This window comes from Eptatretus burgeri, chromosome 2 (assembly GCF_056783735.1).
Source record: "Eptatretus burgeri isolate ZD-2024b chromosome 2, Ebu_testis_v1, whole genome shotgun sequence".
NCBI lineage: Eukaryota > Metazoa > Chordata > Myxini > Myxiniformes > Myxinidae > Eptatretus > Eptatretus burgeri.
In genome coordinates, this window is record NC_140962.1 from 4,118,143 (window position 1) to 4,138,157 (window position 20,015).

Here is a 20,015-nt window from a genome sequence, read left to right on the forward strand (position 1 = left end):
ATTCCCTCGACCATGAGCTAAGAGTTCAGAGGAGAACACTATTGGGAGATTTGCACAAAAGAGTAACTTTGAAGCAAGAATTTTATAACGGCAGAAAGCCACAGCCACAGCAGCAGCAACAAGCAAGCCACAGCCACAGCAGCAGCAACAAGCAAGCCACAGCCACAGTAGCAACAACAAGCAAGCCACAGCAATTGGTTATCTGCTGTTTGAGGTTTCGTAATATTGCAGGTGTGTTTGATGTCGAACAAAGACATTGAAATGAGGAGTAGTATTCATACAGAAGCCTTCAGCCATTTATTCATTCCCAAAGCTCCGTGAAAGCTCCTAAAATCTCGCAAAAGCTCCCAAAGACTCCATGAAATTGTAAAGGAATGATGTTGGTTTGTGACAACAATACTTCAGAAATGTATTACAGTTCCACTTTAAATCAAATACAATAAATCAAACGAACAGGAAACAGACTTCAAATAGTGTCGAAACACGTTATGCAAATGGCACGAATGAACGTGACATGCAATGCGTTTACATGAAAACGCGTACAAAATACATTCCAATCTTTCTTACAACATGAAGTATTACAATCAGCTACAAAGAGAGATATACTGACCACTTTAATCCTCGTTGACCTATCGCACTTATACGTAGGTAAAACGTAGAATGGGTCTGGTCACACCGATGGCCTCGTCGCTCGATATGAACCTCGCAACACAGTAAGCTTCATGACACGATGTAAGCTTCACAGAGTGCCTAAGCTTTTGGCTTCCGAGAATGTATCTGCATCCATTCTGCGCTGTGTCTAGAACCTTCGCTCAGAACATTAATGGTATTGGAAATCTTTCCCAACCGACAAATGTCATGACTGACATTACAATGTTCTTCTTTCCTTCCTACTTTCTTTTTCTGCCTCCGGTGGCGAAATTGCCGGTGACATTATGTTTTCGGGTTATCTATCTGTCCGTATGTACGTCCATGCAAATTTTCTGTTTTCTCTGCAATTGCTTATCCAATTGACACAAAAAAATTAATATACATGCGACAACTCATGCAGGATTTTGAATGATAATTATGACGTCATAGGTTTTGTGGGGTGGCATCCATGTTTTAAAAACGGAAAAACTTTGGACCTCTATATCTCAAATTGAAACTTGGCACATGTGAAGTCCTCCCCGAGGGAAATGAGTGTGATATATATGTAGATATATATATATATATATATATATATATATATATATATATACATATATATATATATATATATTTTGTTATGATGGCTTTGTTATGATGTCAAATGCTTTATCCCATCAGTATGAAAAATTTTGAGTGTCATCGAGGGCTTAATTGTAATTGGCAAAAATATTGATGATGTCATTGATCACGTGGTTCAGCAGCCATATTGTTTTCAACATAAACCCTTCAAAAACATTCTTCTCTTCAACGGCTGTACAGATCAAGGTAAAAATTACAGGTATGATCACCTCTGCACGAGGAGCAAAATGTTCTCCGCCTTTGATGTCATCGGTCACATGGATTGGCAGCCATGATTTTTTTTTGAAGAATAAACATTTTAATATCATCTTCACCAGAATGGCTTTATAGATCAAGGGGAAACTTCACTTCCATGTTCCCCAAGCCTTGGGGATACTGGGGAACTCAAGCCTTGGGGATGTTCACGAATAATTAATTGGTCACGTGGTCTGGCAGTCACATTGGTTTAAAGGAAATTCTTTAAAAAAAAATTTCCTCTTTAACAGCTTCATCAATCGATGTAAAACATCACAGTTATGATCGAGTAGACATGTGGAATATACGTTTTCAGTTTCAGCCTGATCAGACGCATGGTCTGGCAGCCAGAATTATTTAATATTTTAAATCTGGGTTCAGGGATTTATATCAAACTTTGTCCAAGTATGTGTCATAATGTAATAATGTGGGCGGAAGCATATCTGGTGACGTCGCGATGTTGAAGATTTTCGTTCTATTTTCTTGCTATTTTCCTTCCTTTCCATTCTTTCACTGCACAAATTAATCGGGTTTTGATCTCTGTTATATTTTTTCCCAGCATAAAAACAGATTTGACATTCTGGAATTCAACAGTGAAGAGAGTGGGAGTGAAAACACGAGTTCTGAAGAAGAGATTCCATTAAAATTGCCTCTTGCTTCGGAGAGGAAAGCAGCAAAACAAGAAAAAGATGGGAAGGGAAGAGGGGAAAAATGTGAAGAAGTCTCACAAGAAATTAAGGTGAGAGGTATTCTTTCATTTTGTGTGAACGTGTCCTGAAGTGTTATCTTCATAATTTGGGTTTCAGAAGGTGGAATGAAGTCCTCCCAGGACTCGAAGTATCCACCTTTGTTTTGGTGAAGGATCGTGATTCATGGGCTAAGATGGGAAGTTGTGTTGTTCCCAGAGTTTTGTTCCGAGGGATCTTTTCGGGATCATCACTGAGCCACGGACAGCTTCCAACTGTCGGTCGTTTGTGGTAATGTTCCCAAGGATGGTTTGTAGGATGTTTGTGAGGTTCTTCTTTTTCATTCCCATTGCTCCAATTTTGACTGGTACAATTTTGGTGCTCTTCTGCTTCCAGGATCTTTTCATTTCATTCTTGAGGTCTTGATATTTGGTCATGTTCTTGATTCCTGTGTTATTTAGACCAAAATCACAGGGTACTAAAACCTCAAGTCACAATGCCTTATTTTTCATTTTTGTATCTGAGTATTTTGGCCATTCGCAGTGCTTTGTTTTCTGTGTTCATGCTGGATGGGGTCATCAGGTCGTACGTGATCATTGTGTCCTTTTCAATGTATGCTTTTGGCTCATGTTTCCATGAGTTCTTTGGAGCTGGGACATTAAAATTTCTGCAGATGTGCCAGTGGATTACTCAACATACCTTGTTGTGTCTTTGTGTGTATGGCTGTTCTGAGATGAGTTGTTTTTTACATACCGATAGGAGGTGGCTCGTGCTTTCTGTTTTTACCTTTCATAACATGCACTTGTCCGATTGGTTCAGTCCTGCCATTTAAAAAAAAAAAAAACATTCGTGCATCGTGCATTCGTGTCCTTGTTCTTGGGCATTTATAATGATTCTTTCTCCATCCCAATTTAGCTAATCTCTTCTTAGCCATTCCAGTGATCCTTCTTTGTATATCCCCAATGTGTCCAACTCTTTATTTATTTATTTATATATATATATATATATATATATATATATATATATATATATATATATATATATATATATATATATATATATATATATATATATATCCCTACTCTTTGTCTTTCTCTCAGTTGTCACTATATATCTGTTGGTATTTTGCCTTTTTTGCAATGGCAGCGAGAGTTACCTTTTCTGGTTTGTTGTGTTCATGCTTCTGTACAAATTGCATTCAGTAGTCTGTTGAACTTTTCACGTGCAGTGCTAATCCTACAGTCATTGCTCTGTGCACTTAATTGAGTTCCATTGGGCCTCCACCACCTCCTTTCCTCGCAGGGACGTTCTCGGGATGCATTGAGTTTTTGTAAAACATTTTGTGGATAGTGAGGAGTTTCCTTGTTTTGATATCTTGTTTTCTGTGTTCTTCTTGTGGCCAGTTTAGTATTCCACTGCTGTATTGGAACACTGGTACTGCGAGTTGGTTTATGGCTTTGATTTTGTTATTTTGGGAGAGGTGTGTTTTCAGGATCAGTCTCGTTCTTTGCAGGTATTCTTTGATAATTTAATTGTTTTGCGCATTTTTTATGACATATTTGCTGGCCTTCTTATTCCACTCCAAGGTATTTTTAAGATGCGTTGTTGTCTAGCTCCTGTATTGTGTCTCGGTCGATTTTTATGTTATCCGTTTTTGTTGGTCTGCCATGCATCGTCAGAGTGCTGTTTCACAAATTTCAGTTGTTCTGCCAATTTTTCTCCTTCGGTGCAAAGAGTTTTGAATCCTCCTTGTGAAGTAGATGTCACCTACCTTGTTTCTTTGGATGTTATTTTATTGTCCATTAGGGTGGATCTGTGTCCTTTCTCATTAATGAGGTTACTTTGTGGATCCAGATAGTAGGGTTCCTACAATCGGGTCACGTGACCGTTTTGTCCGACCCAAGGTTTGAAGTTTGATTTTACAAAACTCTAGGATGCTGAATAAACTGAGCTGGGGTGAACCTCGCAAAAATGTGGGCTAACTCGGCTAGAAATCAAAATTGAAGATGGCCATCATACGACTGCCGGTGGATTAAATGATGGCATATCTTTGTTTCTCCATATCAGATTTTCACCATCTTTTTTTTGTCTAAATATGTGTTTTGAGGTCAAGGATTTCATTTAATGACATTGAAAGTCATTATATGTATGTGGTTAGTCATAAAAATACATGAAAGGGCAGTAAAAAGGTTCCAAGATGAAGGCTGGCTGGCTGAAAATTCGGTTGAATGAGAATATGTTAACTACCGCAAGGAACGTTAACTCGGTGAACACGGTAAGAATGGCTCTACATTCCTTGGCACAGCCAAATAGCTCATCTCAGATTTGCAGTGAGAATACCCCTTATAGTCTTAAGATTGATGAGCAAGCTGTCGAGGACCTAGATAGTTACATCAGAGTTTGACTACAATCCGTTTGATCTGGAGAAGCCACAACTGAGATCTCTGGAAGCTGGAGTTATTGCTTCTGACGAACTTGTTCATTACTGAAATTGCCCATGAAGATCGTGGAAGAAATAGTTCTTCAGTGATCGCATGTTTTCAGAGAATACACCCTTCAATGCTACAATCCACAGAAGTTCAAGGTGTAGTTTTGGCAAGCCACCTGTGAGTAACGATGCAATACCAACCAAAGTGACAGACGGATGCCGTGGAAAAGTGTTACGGATTAGTAAATCTTATAATCCGATATGATTGGAAATGTTTTTTTGTATTAAGGACATGATTCTGATAATTCGGGGACAAAAGGCAACTCGAGTTTTAGTGAAGTAATTAAATGAGATTTAAAGTGGGACAAAGGATTCGTGCACAGATATCGGTGTGCGTCATGGGCGACGGATGGTAAACAGAGCTTTGAAGATGATCGGTGTTTGAGGCTGAATGCTTTGGTCAACAGGGACATTACATGGTGTGAACGAAGTGGGTAAAAGTTTTGTTCTGAAAACAACGCTCTTGACCAATGATTAAGCTGTGGTCAATCTTTGGATTCAGAGTGCCGCCTTGCTGCGGGATTGACCTTGCGAGTTTGCCATAAAAAGGTGAGGCGAGGAGCGATCAGGGGAAGGCATGGAGAAGGCAGGGAGAGAGAAGGAGAAGCAGATGCGATTTGGTGGTGATCTTGGAAGTGACTCAGAGATCCAGCTCCAGAAGCGAACAGAGCTTTGGAACAGCGAAGTGCTGGGCATAGTGGGTAACAGGCAGCGATGGTCTCATGAGCTTTTGCACTAAACACACAGTGACCGCTGACATGATTCACTCCTGCTGGCCGATCAGTTGTGTTCACGGAGAGCTCAACACAGCACGCACCAAGGTCGTCCCTCCCTCCACCTCACAATTTCTCGTGGTTCGGCTAGAGACGGGGTGAGATCCATACTGCATGAGCATTCCTGCGGGGCTCACATGCTCTACACTCATAGCTGACTGCTAATCTGCAAGGTTAGTTTCTGCACAACCATTCATGTTCAAATTTGTTTCATCTACCCTGCAAATTACACACGGCAAAAGGTTCACAGATCTGTACGCTTGTTTGACACGGCAAGATGTTTAATTGCATGATCGGACACTGCAAGATCTTAACGTTGGTTCACGGCACGAATCCTGGCAAAAGGGGGTGTATTAACACATGAATGTAAAGTTGCCTTTGTCTCGAGAGCAATTGCCTTTGCAAAAAGTTGTTTAAGTATTTGAAACTGCATTGAAATGTATGTGTGTAACTTTTATTTGACAAAGCATTGACCGTGACTTGTACTCTTCTGTGTGGAAGTTTATAGTTACTGATGAATTGTAGTTCAATTGTTATTGCATTCTTACTGATAAATATTAGCACATACCAGCAGTGCGTTTGAAATAAATTGCATGTTTTAAAATTCCTTCTGTTTCTGTTGCTGGTTCACCTGGTTGGTTCTCAATTGATTTAAAAGTTTAAAGTGATCGTTTATATTGTCTGTCGTGCTACCCTTTGAAACATTTGAGAAACACCTGTTCTGCAATACAGCAAGCAAACAAAGACTGCAGAAATTTCTCAAATATTAATTCATCAAGCTCACATCGAAACATCCAGGTGTTGGCTTTGTTTATTCAATCAGACAAAATTGTTGGAAGCTTTCCATGGGAGAAAGGCACGCACAGTCTGTTGAGGGGAGTTGGGAAGCACTTCCTATGATGCAGGAGGTGCTTAACGAAGTGGCGCTTTTCAACATGTGCTATAATCTACAGTGACAAGGTCAGCCAAACACTGGGTGAAGCCAAAGCAATGAAATGGGGCCAGATGAAAAGGAAATCCATCTCACTTTTCCCACCTGACCTGGACTTCTTTAACTTGCATGTGGCAAGAGTGAATTGCCAAGTTTATGTTCACCTGAATTACAAGTCAGATGCCTCACCTGAAACCCACAAACCATAGATGAACACTGAGTGAAGCCAGATGTGTGCCAATCAGGTACACCTCGGATGCACTTCCAAGAAGCCTGAATGTCTTGGTTGAGCATCAGCAGACATCAGTTGAACACAGAGATTAGTCACACAGAGGAAGTCAGTGACACTGGGCCAAGTGACTGAAGAAGGTGATGATAAAGCCTTCTCATGCGCGCACACACACACACACACACACACACACACACACACACACACACACACACACACACACACACACACACACACACACACACACACACACACACACACACACACACACACACACACACACACACACACACACACACACACACACACACACTGCTTTGTTGGTTCCAAATTGATCAGGCTAACCCCCACTTTAGCAGGGAAAATGGCCTTTAAATGCTTGTTGTGTGGTTCCAAATTGATGGAGGTCATGCCACCGCTGGGCTGAAGACTTCACATTGTTGCATATCCGAAGAAGTTTTCATGTTTGGCATTCTCGATATGGTCGTCATCGTCCTGGAATATACTTTATACCATTGATGTTTATGAAAACATGTACCAATATAAATATTCCTTGACATATGAAATGCAATGACGACCAGATAGTATAAATTTCGCCTCATCATAGGCGAATATATGAGACTGCGAAATGATAATATGGCATTTTAGAATTTTTATGCAAGTTACCTGGCGGCCATCTTTGATTTCGCCTCCAAAAAGTGCTATTATATATTTTTTATGACTAAGCAAATACATAGAGCGACTTGCAATCCTTGACCTCAAAAACATGTATTTTGACAAAAAGACCAGAAAAATCTGATTATGTAGAAGCAAAGATGATGTGCCATTTTTTAATATACCGGGAGTTGTGTGGTGGCCATCTTCAGTGTTGACGTCTTGCCGAGTTAGCCCACATTTTTGCGAGGTTCACCCCAGCTCATTTTATTAAACGCCCGAAAATTATGTAAAATCGACCTTCAAACCTTGGGTTGGACAAAACGGTCACAGGACCTGATTGCAGGAACCCTACCCACAAAGAGCCAGGCAAAACGGGGGAAAGGTTGTCTCCTTGAAAGATCCCGCGTCGTATCTTCACTCGTGGTATTTCAATCTTTCCTTCCGAGTGCTGCAGGATAAGTGTGGTATTCCAAAGATCCATGGCTTTCTCAATCAGATTGATTATGCAGGGATTTATTGTGTGCGTGCATGCGTGCGTGCGTGCGTGCGCATGTATGTGTGTTATTAATATCTCACTGATCGTCACGTTTCCCAATATTTCCCAAAAAGGTACATTTCCCTTTTTTTTTTCTCACTTGTTGCAGGGGGATAAAACGTCCACTTCCCTGACCCATAAGGAAAGGAAAAAACAACAAAAGCAGGTGAGTTTCTGAATCTATCTACCTATCACTCTAGTCATACAAGGAGTTGCATAAAAGGGAATTGAACCCAGCTCGCCTTTTCCCTATCTATACCCCCAACACTATACGCATTCATTTATTCACCAACATATAACATGAGCAGTCAATCTTGCATTGATAGCCTTATAGCATGATGGCTTTTCTCCCCTCCCCACTCTCCTCCACCTTCTTAGGGAGTGGGGAGAGTGAGACATGAAAATGGGAGAGAGGGGAGAAAAAATTGAACATTGAGGATGACAAAGTGATATTGAAGGGGGAAATGAGAGAGATAGGTTCGCAGTTAGCTGGAGCGATGACAAATCCAGCAGAAAGTATGCACATGCCACAGAAAATGTACACGGCCTGCTTATTCCTACAAGTAAATTACGTTCGTTTATTTTCACAAATTGTAGCTCTTTATTATAATTATTTTAATCTGTGAGCTTTAGTCTTTCAAGTACACCTGCTCCCTAAGGGAGTGGCAGGAAGGGTCATGCTATTATCCTCTATGGGGTATATACAGTAGATTATCCCAGCTGTATGGTCAGGTCCGTTAGTCTGTGGGGGACGCGATAAGCAAGTAATGCTTCAAGAATCCCGGGTTTCCTCCCTTTCACTTTCGTGTTAAACATTAGTAGCAACTGTTTAATAAGGCAATCAAACGTGCTTGTGGTTTATAATATTTTTTTTACTTCTTGTAGGTGTGCCCCACGAAATTCCACGATTCGGTATTTATACACGTTAACACTGCGTTTGTCCAAGGAGGAAAAACCCCTCATGGAGTGGGGGGGGAGGGTGGAGTATTATTAGTATTAACCCTTCGAACCATGCCTGGTGTTGGCTTAATGGTTAGGGTGGTGGACTTTGGATCTTAGGGTCCTGAATTCAAATCCCGCTCAGCTGTTGAATTAATACCAGGTGGGGTTAACTCGGCCTGTCATCCTTCCGAGGTCGGTGAAATGAGTGCCAGCATGCTGGTATACTGTGTCGGAGTGGCGACCCGTCCAGGATTGTGCCCATTAGCCAAGGAGACAGCTTAAGCAGCACCAACACTCTGCACAGAGTATGGTCCCAATCTCCTCCTCCTCCTATGAACCCCAGTGGCTGTTTTACCAGCCACTATTCAAACCTCCATATACCCAAGCGGCCAGACTTTTCTCCAAGGAGCTTAGGGTGGGGGAGCCAAAAGTCCAAGGAATTCAGGGTTCAAGGGGTTAATATTGTTTTGTAATCACATTAATATTAAGCTTTTATCATTGTTGTTTTTATTGTAAGTGGCCATGGAGAAATCTCACGATCGGCGAAAATCCCTTTGGGGAGGGGGGTAAAGAAGTCACAGCAACCTCCATTGTGTGAGGGGGGCGACAAACAGACAGAGTAGCAGAATCGAACAACCAATATCCTTGAAAAATCTTCGATTTTGCAAGTAACAGACAGAAAGAGGTGAAAACATAACCTCCTTCACCTTCAGTGGTGGAGGTAATGAGACTCACCATTATTTTATGTGAAGAAGAAGAATATATAGTCCCGTCAGTGAAGCGACTGCAATGCCCAGTACGTTTGCCAGTGCTGTTTGATTGGGCATTATATTATTGTTATCTAATTACTGTTATATGGATAAAATGGAAATGTTGAAAGAGAATGTATTGAATATAATAGCAAGTTAAGTGTTTTCTGAATCGAATCGAATGAGAAACAGGATTGAATGAGACTCACCTTTATTATCAGTGACGAAGATGAAGGTGGAAGAGTTTTTGTTTTAATGTAAATTGAAACTGGCCCATCTCTCCTCACCTTACTCAACTTTGCCAAACTGTTTGCAGATTGCCCATTTGCCTTGCATCTGATTGATAAAAAAATATGATGATCTGGGTCTTTAAGGGTCTTTGGATATTCGGGATCTTCGGGGTCTCGGGTGTGTTGGGAGTCTTTGTGGTCTTCAGGGTCTTTGGGGGTTGTCGGGGTCTTGGGGTTGTTTGGAGTTTGGGGGTTTTCAGGGTCTTTGGGGTCTTGAGGATTGTTGGGGTCTTAGAGGGTCTTCTTTCAAACGTCTAAGAGGTCTCAGCAGTCGAAAGGTACATTCAAATCGTATATAAATAATCGACATATAGTCACACGGCCCGCCGGTCGGACGGCGGGAGGGACAGAGGGACAGAAGCATGCCAAGACCGACGAACTCTTTTTATATAAAGATTTGTGAACTGCAACAAAATGTTGTGTGCGATGAGACAGTGCTGATAATGACTTTGAAGCCTGTTTTAATTACTTTACTTCTAAATTTATATAAAAACAAAAATTTATATTCCTAATTTAGCGAGGAACAAACCCCTTTATTGTTTTTACTGGCTGACACTTTTTCTAACGACCGTCGTTGTTCCATCTTTGTCTTTCATTCCAAATCGTCTTAACTATGAATGAATGAAGAAAAGAAAAATGGGGAAATTAGCCAATTCGACTTGCACTCCACATCGACCTATACGCCAAAAAACACGGTCATTGCTAATTCCAGTACAAAACTAGCAGTTGGCATTGCCGACATAAGAGAATATATACACGAGGATAAAATTGTGAGATTTATCCGCCTTGGTTTATAAGGTGCTGGTGTTTCGGGCTTTCCCCTTTGTGGGAGCAAAAGAGAGATTGGAACACGGAAGTGGAGGACATAGGATGTACCCTGTATTGTAGATAGCTGAAATTATTTTGTGTCAGAGTAAATGCAAAAGAACCCATTAGATATTCATCAGAGCATGCCTTGAATGACATCAACACCAAAGTGAAAGTGTTAGAAATTATTCTTTCTCTCAGAAATCCAATGTCATACAAACATGAACATGGAATAATAAAGTCCAAAGGACGGTAAATGTATACAGTTGAGATTTTACAGATGGAGAGTGAAATTCCTCGGTTTGAGTACGCAGAAATTTTATGATTTTGTCTGAAATTATCCCTTTCAATTTTCAGAATATTGTCTGGCTTCCTTCTTGGGACTACAGTACAGTAGTTGATCTTTATTTTGTTTACTTGTTATGCCTTTTGACAAATCCTTGCACTGCTGCAGATGTCGATGTGACAAAAGTTTCCGAGTTCCTGTGAAGAATAATTTTACTTTTTGGAATATGAGAATTCTTTGCTCATGTTTTGGAGGCTTATTTTTCATGCTTTTACTTTTTCCCTTTAGAAGGATGGGAAACTTGCCTTGCATGAGAGTGGTGCTGACTCCAAAAAAGAAAATACAAATTGTGAGAAGAGCAAAAGCAGCAACAAACAAACAAATGAGAGAAAGGTAAGTGGTCTTCGTATTCAATTATTATTTAACCAAACTTACATTTTACCTTTTTTTGTTTTCTTTTCCTTTTTTTTTCTTTTCCCATCCTCTCCACCCCCAGTTCCTGTTGTTATATATCAGGGGTGGGGGTAAGGGATCCACTCTGTTTTTTTGACATTGGATAATCCATGCTTTCCTTATCCATATGTTGAATGTCAAACTCCAAATCAATTTTAATGAGTTTCTGATATGTTGATTCAACATGTAACATTTTTATATACACCAGTGTACACTCATGGAAGTGAGAGCAGGTGCTTCACACACTGGCAGAGGGTAAAATAGAAACGGGCAGGTAAACAGAGACAATGTAGATGTGTAGCAGGAATGGAAGGCCGAGACAAACGATGAAATAAATTGTCGTTTGAGGGGAGGAGGAGGGAGAAGTTGTCTGTGTTAGAGACAGCAAAATGTGATGATGGATGGCATGCTTGAAAGATTGTCTTGAAAACCACGAGGCAAACAAACACAATTCGTGAATTCTGTCGATGAAGTAACGAAGGTGAGCCCACCAGCTGCGACTTGGAGAAGGAAACCAGGATTGGATTTTTGGTGGGCTTGCACATGTCACAATCAGGACAAACTTAGTAGACACCTTTGTACTTTGACATAAATTACATGGTTTATGGGATTTCAACCAGCATTCCAGAAGCCAAGAGCTCAGGGCTCAGACAATGGTAGATTTGTACAAAAGAGTAACTTGGAGGCAGGATGTTCTTCCTTCCTTCCTACTTTCTGCTCCAATTTTTTTCTTGCTATTTTCTTTCCTTTCCACTCTTTTACTGCACAAATTAATTTGGTTTTGATTATTGTTATATTTTTTTTCCCAGCCGAAAAACAGCTTTGACATTTTGGAATTCAACAATGAAGAAAGTGGGAGTGAAAACACGAGTTCTGAAGAAGAAATTCCATTGAAATTGCCTCTTGCTTCAGAGAGGAAAGCAGCAAAACAAGAAAAAGATGGGAAGGGAAGACGGGAAAAATATGAAGAAGTCTCAACAGAAATTAAGGTGAGAAGTATTCTTTAATTTATAGCTGTTTTTTTTTTTTTTGCTTGGGGGTGGGGAGGGAGGGGAGGGGTAGCTTACTGAAATTTATGGCTGATTGTCATGTTTTCAAATATGTGATCCCTTCTTTCTCACTGGTTGCAGGAGGATAAAACGTCTACTTCCCTCACCCGTAAAGAAAGGAAGAAAAAACAAAAGCAGGTGAGTTCCTGAATCTGTCTACCTATCACTCTGTGACCATACAAGAGGTTTCACAAAAGGGAATTGAACCCAGCAAGCCTTTTCCCTGTCTCTATCCACAGCACCATACCCATACATTTTTACACAAACTACACGAAGTTTAGCGTTATTGAAGCAATCTTGAACACTGTAATAAGACGACGTTGAGTCACAGTTTATGAGATGAAGGCTTTGTTGATCACCATAGAATGCCACGTTCATCGGCATCGTAAATCGCCATATTGGTGGCCTCCTCTTTACCACAATAGTGTTGCCTCTCACGTGCCACACCCTCTCATGCTATATATTGATCTATCGCTAGGATCTTGGAAGTATTGTGATGGCGATTTGTGTTTTACAGTGTTCAAGTGTCTAATTCAATTTGAATAAAGGTTTAAAGGAGAATAAATTTCATTCTGGGTTTTACCACCGTTTTACCCTATGTCTAACACGTTACATTGGTTCTTCATGCCTGTTGTTTGTCCCACAAAATGCATGGTGCACATGCCCCACAAAATGTACAAGACTTGCTTATTCGTATAAGCAAATTATATTTGTTTATTTTCACAAATGTAGCTCTTTATTATAATTCTTTTAATCTGTAAACTTTAGTCTTATTCTTCACCATCATCTTATTTAATTCCTTTAATCTGCGAACTTTTAGTCATTTGTGCACTCGATAAATTAAACCTTCTCTCGTGAATGACAAAGGAAATATATACGTGGGTTTGTTTGACAATCCTTCTCGAGCAACTGGGTGGGACTGTCAGATTTCCCATGATTGAAGGACAAGTCCCATTATTTGGGCCAGCATCTAATCGATTCCAGATCAGAGAGTGATGCAGTTGCAGTCAGCTTATCATTGGGATCGGTGCACTGCATGACATAATATGGACTGTCTGCAAAAAGGAAGAGAAGATTTTCCAGAGCAACGGAGAGGTCATTTACATGGATGAGGAACAAGACAAGACTGAGCCTAAAACAGACTTGGGCAACTACAGCCTTCACGAGGAGAGGGTTCAATTGATGGTAATATGAATGCTTGAGTGGAGAGAGTCAGAAATCTAGAAATTAAGGCAACTTTCTATGCCATGCACATTATATTGATCATAATATATGATAATATTGATAAAAGCTTCGCAAACAACACAGGATATCAGACTATTGAATGCCCGAGATATGTCTTGAGAGATGGTCCTAACCTCTTGTTTGAGATCGAGGGTTCCAACCATTTCTGAGAGAGGAGCATGAAGCATGTCCAAAGTTCAAACTGCTCTTCGGAGATCGGGTTGTTCGAAAACGGGAAAGACTTGACATCAATCGATCAATCCAAAAATGATGGATTCCATGACTTTGCTTGTAAGTGCAAGCTCACTGGCCTGTAGTTGGTAATGTCTGTTTTTGCACACTTCTTGTGGATTGGAGTGATATTTGCTGACATATGCAGAGTGGTGATGGCCAATGGATAAAGGCAGACTGAATTGGACAAATAGAGGGGAATCAAGAACGACAGAGCAGGATTTGAGAAGATGGGCGCTGATGCCATCGGGGCCCATCACCGATGCAGGGTCAAGCCGTACAACTTTCTCTACCTACTCGGGTGAGAAGGACAGAGTCCAGCCAACAGTGCGTTGATGTAAGATGGGGACAGAAGAGGATGGGTTGGATACATGGAATTTGGAGGCAAAGACGGTTTATACAACTTATCTTGGTTAGAGTCTGCAGTAAAGCCGGTTAAGATGAAGGCCTGTCGTCCTCCTTTGGTGACCTACCATCTGCCTGGAAGTCAGCAAACATCATTGCCATTTATGAAAATTGTGCAAAAAAACATCCTATCATTGCTCAACATGCTGGAAGGAATACAGCCACTGCTCACCAGTGGAAGTTTCGTACTAACTGCAAGCAATAAACGGTCCTCTTCAATACAAGGTTCTCACTTGGTATTCATTGCATTTGATGTCGGGCCTTGAAATTTCATCAGGTTTCCAACACTCACTTCATGACTTTTGCAATTACTGGAATTGTCTGCTGTGACTTTTCTCCAATGTCTTTCAAGCACTGTACCAGCAGCCCTTTACACTCATGCCTTAGCTCCTGGAAACAACTTGCATTCCCTCACTACATACCCTAACCCATTGCATGCATAGCATGGCCTCTCAGTACCTACAACGCCCCTAAGTTGGCCCTTCCATGGCTCTCTGGCTTACAGTGCATGCACCATTTACATGTTTAACACTATCATTTGAATAATCCACAATTTTCTGTTCCCCTTTTCATGTATGCCTGGTGTTGGCTTAATGGTTAGGGTGTTGGGCTTTGGATCTTAGGGTCCTGAGTTCAAATCCCGCTCAGCTGTTGAATTAATACCAGGTGGGGTTAACTCAACCTGTCATCCTTCCGAGGTCGGCAAAATGATTGCCATCATGCTGGGATCCTGCGTCGGAGTGGCGACCCGTCCAGGATTGTGCCCAATAGCCAAGGACACTGCTTAGGCAGCACCAACGCTCTGCACAGAGTATGGTCCCAATGTCCTCCTCCTCTTCCTCCTTTTCATGTGCAATTCTATTCTCCGAGACAAAACGGAAATAAAACCTGACATCATCGCAATTAACAGCAGTTGATAGATGCCTATCATTAGCATTTGGGAAAAGATCTGCAATCCTAACCAACTTATCAAGATTCTGTGGTGCCCTTTCACGCAAACTTGCAGACAAATCCTTCAGGCATGCACTGATACACATTTCCTTTACTAACAGGTCACAGAGGATGTGAAACTTGATTAGGCTTTGGCATTTCTTCCCACATTGTCAGGTAATTTCCTCATTTTAGAAAATTGCTCAGGGCTCTCCCATATCTCTGAATTGACAGCACTAAACTTGGTCAGTTACCCATCCTCAGTCAAATAAATAATACCTCTTCAGCATAGCTTATTTTGACTGGTACTTTACAGCTGCCCCAACTAACAGCTTGGATTGCAAATACAGCATTTTGCCAGTTAATAGATCTCTGAAGTAGCCCACCCTGCCCTGCCCCACCCACTTCAAGTGAATTTTGTTCAAGCCTCAGGAGGGAGCTGCCTAATCCTTCCCCTCAAAAAGACAGGGAGCTGTGGAACTCTTTTTTTTTTTTTACATAGTTAATCACATCCTCTGGGTGACATACCTTTTTCAACATTCTGTACCTTGAGATGCTTTATCTCAAATTCAACTTCTCACCTTCTAGGTTGTCTCTCACTTTCATTTCCAACATTGGGTCATTCTGTCTCCATTTCAGCCTCCATTCTTTCTCTTATGGATTTTTCTCTCCAAAGCCTGATGTTCAGCCATAAACCGCAGAAGTTTTGTACCCTGTCGTACAACCTTGCTTCCAATCTCCATTGATTTATCCATTCTCTACTTTTTGCATAACTCCACACTCGGATTGTAATCAGCACTTCAACCGATTCATAAGCTGTCGTCACAGCTCACTCCTGTTACCTTCCTTCCGAACTGATGCTCACATACACTTCCTTCCACAGGCATTCATGATCACGATTACTCAGGAACCCGATGCAGGGAGTAACACATGGCTTGCCCCCGTTTTTCACTCACAAGTGTCAACCACCCTGCCTGAAACAGACCGACATCCGTCTCCACAAGAAAGCTCTTGCCCTCTCCTTCACAAACACAGGGGGCCTCCTCTCATCTGAACGCACTGGACAAACTTCTGAATCGCACAAGAGACAGAAAAATGCGATTCATGCCACCACGGCAAACTCGCGCCGTGTTTACCTCAAGTCCTGCGACGATCAACACTGCCATTGAGTTCTCCATAACAAGCAATTTGTTCCCCAGTTAACCAATGTACAAAACTGTTCATCAAGAATTTATGACAATTGACATGAATTTTACTCATACAATTTTCTGTGAAATACATTGAGTAATTACACATGAGGCTTACAATGAGATTTTTACAGACTTGTGAAAATGTATCAATATTACTTGACAATGTTCAACATTTTTTTTTTTTTTGTTCTTTCTTTCCAAAAACTGTTGCTCTTCCAGGCAATTGCAGAAAAGGAGCAAGCAGCTGAACGTGTGTTGGAAGAAGGGGTGGCAGATTTTGCTGTTTCTCAGCAGCAACAATCAAATTTTGCTGCAACTCATGCCAATGCTGCAGTTATAAAGGTCTCGCACTACATAATGTTTTTCTGCACTGACAGTATATGATTTGTTTGACTTCTAATAGTCAGGCGGACGAGACTTCTAACAGGTTGACAACATATGAGCTCTCTTGTTTACCTGCTGGATTGGAATAGACATCAGCAATTTCATTCCCTCTTGTCCTAGAGATTCGAGAAGAGCTGTAATTGCTTGAAAGTGGTGCTGTTGTGTGTGTTTTTTTTGTTTGTTTGTTTTTGTATACCTTGTCGAGGCTCGTATGAGAGCTAACACACAACGCACAGCAAGGGGGGCATAAGACAAAAGGGGCGGGAGTGGGAAGGACAAAACAGTGGGGAACAGAGACATTAGGAGATCTGTGGAAGGGAAAGGGATGGGGCAGGGAACACGGGGTATACAAGATGGACATTACAGGAACATTCAGGAAGGAAAGCAGGGAATTTGGAGGTGGGATTGGGGTGAATTTCCAGGGGTAGAAAAGATTGAGGATTTGGATGGGGGATGACAAGAGGTGGTAGTGAACAGCTGCTTTGAAGGCCTGGAGGGAAGAATGGGATTGAATAGAGTGAGGGAGTTTATTCCAAATGTGGGGAAAAGTAGGAATGAAAGAGTGAAGGTGAGCAGTGATTCATAATTTTGGTAGTTTTACCAGACGGGGGTTGTTGATGGACCTTAAGCGACAAATCGCAGACACAGCAAGGGGGGCGAGACCGGAGAGGAGATGGTAGAAGACAGAAAGACCACTGACCAGCCTGCGGTGAGAGTGAGAGGCCCAAAGACAGCCTCATTGCGGGAGGTGCCACTGATCTGAAATGCCTTGGTTTCCACAGCATGAAGCCGAGAATGGTGGGAGGCAGGAGCACCAGCCCAGAGGGGAGAGCAGTACTCCATCAGGCTGCGGATGAAAGCTTTATATGTGGTCAGGAGCTCAGGTGGGCCAAGGAAGGACTTTGCACGACAGAGGATTCCCAGTTGGTGACTGGCTTTGGAGGTGAGGTTTGAAATGTGGCTTTCCCAAGAAAGATCATGGCAGATAGTGAGACCCAGAAGCTTGAAAAAAAGGACTTCTTCCTGAGGATTGTTGAGAAAGTGGATGGAGTGGGGGGTGGGGGGGGTGGGGTTGCTAAACGGTCATTTCGGAGAGACAGTGAGAGTGCGAGATTTGTCTGGATGTTCCACATGTTGGACCAATTTGTGATTTCACCAAGATCTGTGGAGAGCGAAGAAGCTGCTGCTTGCCGGTCTGAGGGATGACAGATGGTACGGCAGAAGGTGGAGTCATCAGCAAAGAGAATAAGAGGATTTTCCAGAGAGTCAGAGAAATCGTTGATGAAAACCAGAAAAAGAACAGGGCCCAGAATGCTGCCTTCAGGAAATCCACCCTGAACAGGAAGAGGGGATGAAAGAACTCCATTTCGGGCCACACATTGACTGCGACAGGAGAGGAAGTCTGCGAGCCATGAGTGGAAATGGCCTTGGATTCCATCGGCCATAGGAAGAGAGTTTGGTGAGCAGGGCAGGGTGCCAAACCATGTTAAAAGTGTTGCCTTGGTATTGTCAATCATGACAATGAAAGTGAGTGAACAAACAGTTGTCTAAATATCAGGTCAATGGTTGCCCTCCTCACAGAGCAGACAACCATCAATTAGTTATTTGGGTTATCCAGAGACAAAGCTAAGCCCTCAATGTTTTTTGCACCATGAAAGAGGCCATCTCTTTTGAACACAAATATGGAAGAATTATATAATCCCTACTTCTCTTCTATTTCTCATTTGAATTCCCACTCCCCACCCCCCACAGTGTTAAAAAAAATCATATATATATATATATATATATATATATATATATATATATATATATATATATATATATATATATATATATATATATATATATATATATATATATATATATATATATATGGGTTGACTCAGCCTGTCATCCTTCCGAGGTCGGCGAAGTGAGTACCAGTGTACTGGGCCGGTGTATACCCCGGTTAAAATAGGTGTACCATATCCCTGTGTCATAAGAGGCGACCAGGGTTGCGTCAGGAAGGGCATCTGGCGTAAAACATGTGCCAAATCACTATGCGGATCATACGGATGATCCGCTGTGGCGACCCCTAACGGGAGCAGCTGGAAGAAGAAGAAGATGTGTATATATATATATATATATATATATATATATATATATATATATATATATATATATATATATATATATATATATATATATATATATATATATATATATATATATATATATATATATATATATAGTGGCCTGCAAAGGTATTCACCCCCAACCAGTAATGCCACATTTAGATGAATTATTAATTATGTAGAAACAATTTTTCCAAATGAACTTTTTTGTTCATAACTGAAGCTATTAAACGAAACACTGTTATAGTTGAAGGATGTTACATGTCAGGAATACCTGCAAAAAAACGTGTTCAAATCAAAATTCACTGGTCTCAAAATAATTCCACCCTTTCAGTCAGTACTTTGTGAGAGCACCTTTTGCAGCAATTACTGCGATGAGTGTTTTTGGGTAGGTCACTACCAGCTTTGCACAGTGAGATGGTGAAATCTTTGTCCTTTCTTCATGTGAAAATTGCTCAATTCTGCCCAGTTTGATGGGGGTCGTCGATGGACTGCAATCTTCAATTCTCGTCATTAATGTTCAATTGGGTTCAAGTCAGGACTTTGACTGGGCCACTCAAGAACATTTATTTTCTTCTTGTTCAGCCACTCCAGTGTAGCTTTAGCTTTGTGCTTCGGATCATTGTCCTGATGAAATGTGAATCTCCTACCCAGTTTCTCCGATCCGACTTGGGAACTCTCAACACTCCATAATATGTTTCATACCCTTCCACAGATCTATGCCTCCTCACAGTTATATTTCGTACATTTCCTTGGACTTCATGGTGGAGCTTCTGCTCTGACATGCACTGTCAACTGTGGTATCTTGTTTTTATATTGTGTCAACTGTGGTATAAAGGTGTTTCTTTCTAAAACATGTCCAATCAATAGAATTGGCCACAGGTGGACTCCAATCAAGTTGAAGAGACATCTCAAGGATGATCAAAGGAAATATGGATGCACCTGAGCTCAATTTGGAATGTCAGAGAAAAGGGGTTTAATAATGTCGTGTTCAGGGGAGGTTAACACCGACCTGGATGGATGGATAGCCAAATGGTTTTACCTTGGAGATTATAGCGCATACGGGATGCGAAAGCGGCGGAGCACGTACCAGAACGGAAACACATGGGTTTATTCTCGAATCCACAATGAATCGACAAACACAGGTAAATTCAACAAA

The 20,015-nt window shown here is 41.3% G+C and overlaps 1 protein-coding gene across 3 annotated transcripts in view; it reads left to right on the top strand.

Moving 5' to 3' along the window:
* The window catches only part of ABCF1 (ATP binding cassette subfamily F member 1), a 130,890-nt gene that overhangs the window by 37,798 nt on the left and 73,077 nt on the right, over positions 1 to 20,015 (top strand). For 2 of the 3 annotated variants that reach the window (XM_085861197.1, XM_085861191.1), the window contains 6 exons: positions 2,063 to 2,242; positions 7,912 to 7,968; positions 11,165 to 11,269; positions 12,139 to 12,318; positions 12,460 to 12,516; positions 16,578 to 16,700. In XM_085861197.1, the coding sequence (XP_085717323.1) occupies positions 2,063 to 2,242; positions 7,912 to 7,968; positions 11,165 to 11,269; positions 12,139 to 12,318; positions 12,460 to 12,516; positions 16,578 to 16,700 (702 nt within the window). The remainder of the gene's footprint in view (positions 1 to 2,062; positions 2,243 to 7,911; positions 7,969 to 11,164; positions 11,270 to 12,138; positions 12,319 to 12,459; positions 12,517 to 16,577; positions 16,701 to 20,015) is intronic. The other variant, XM_085861201.1, reaches the window with a different exon arrangement.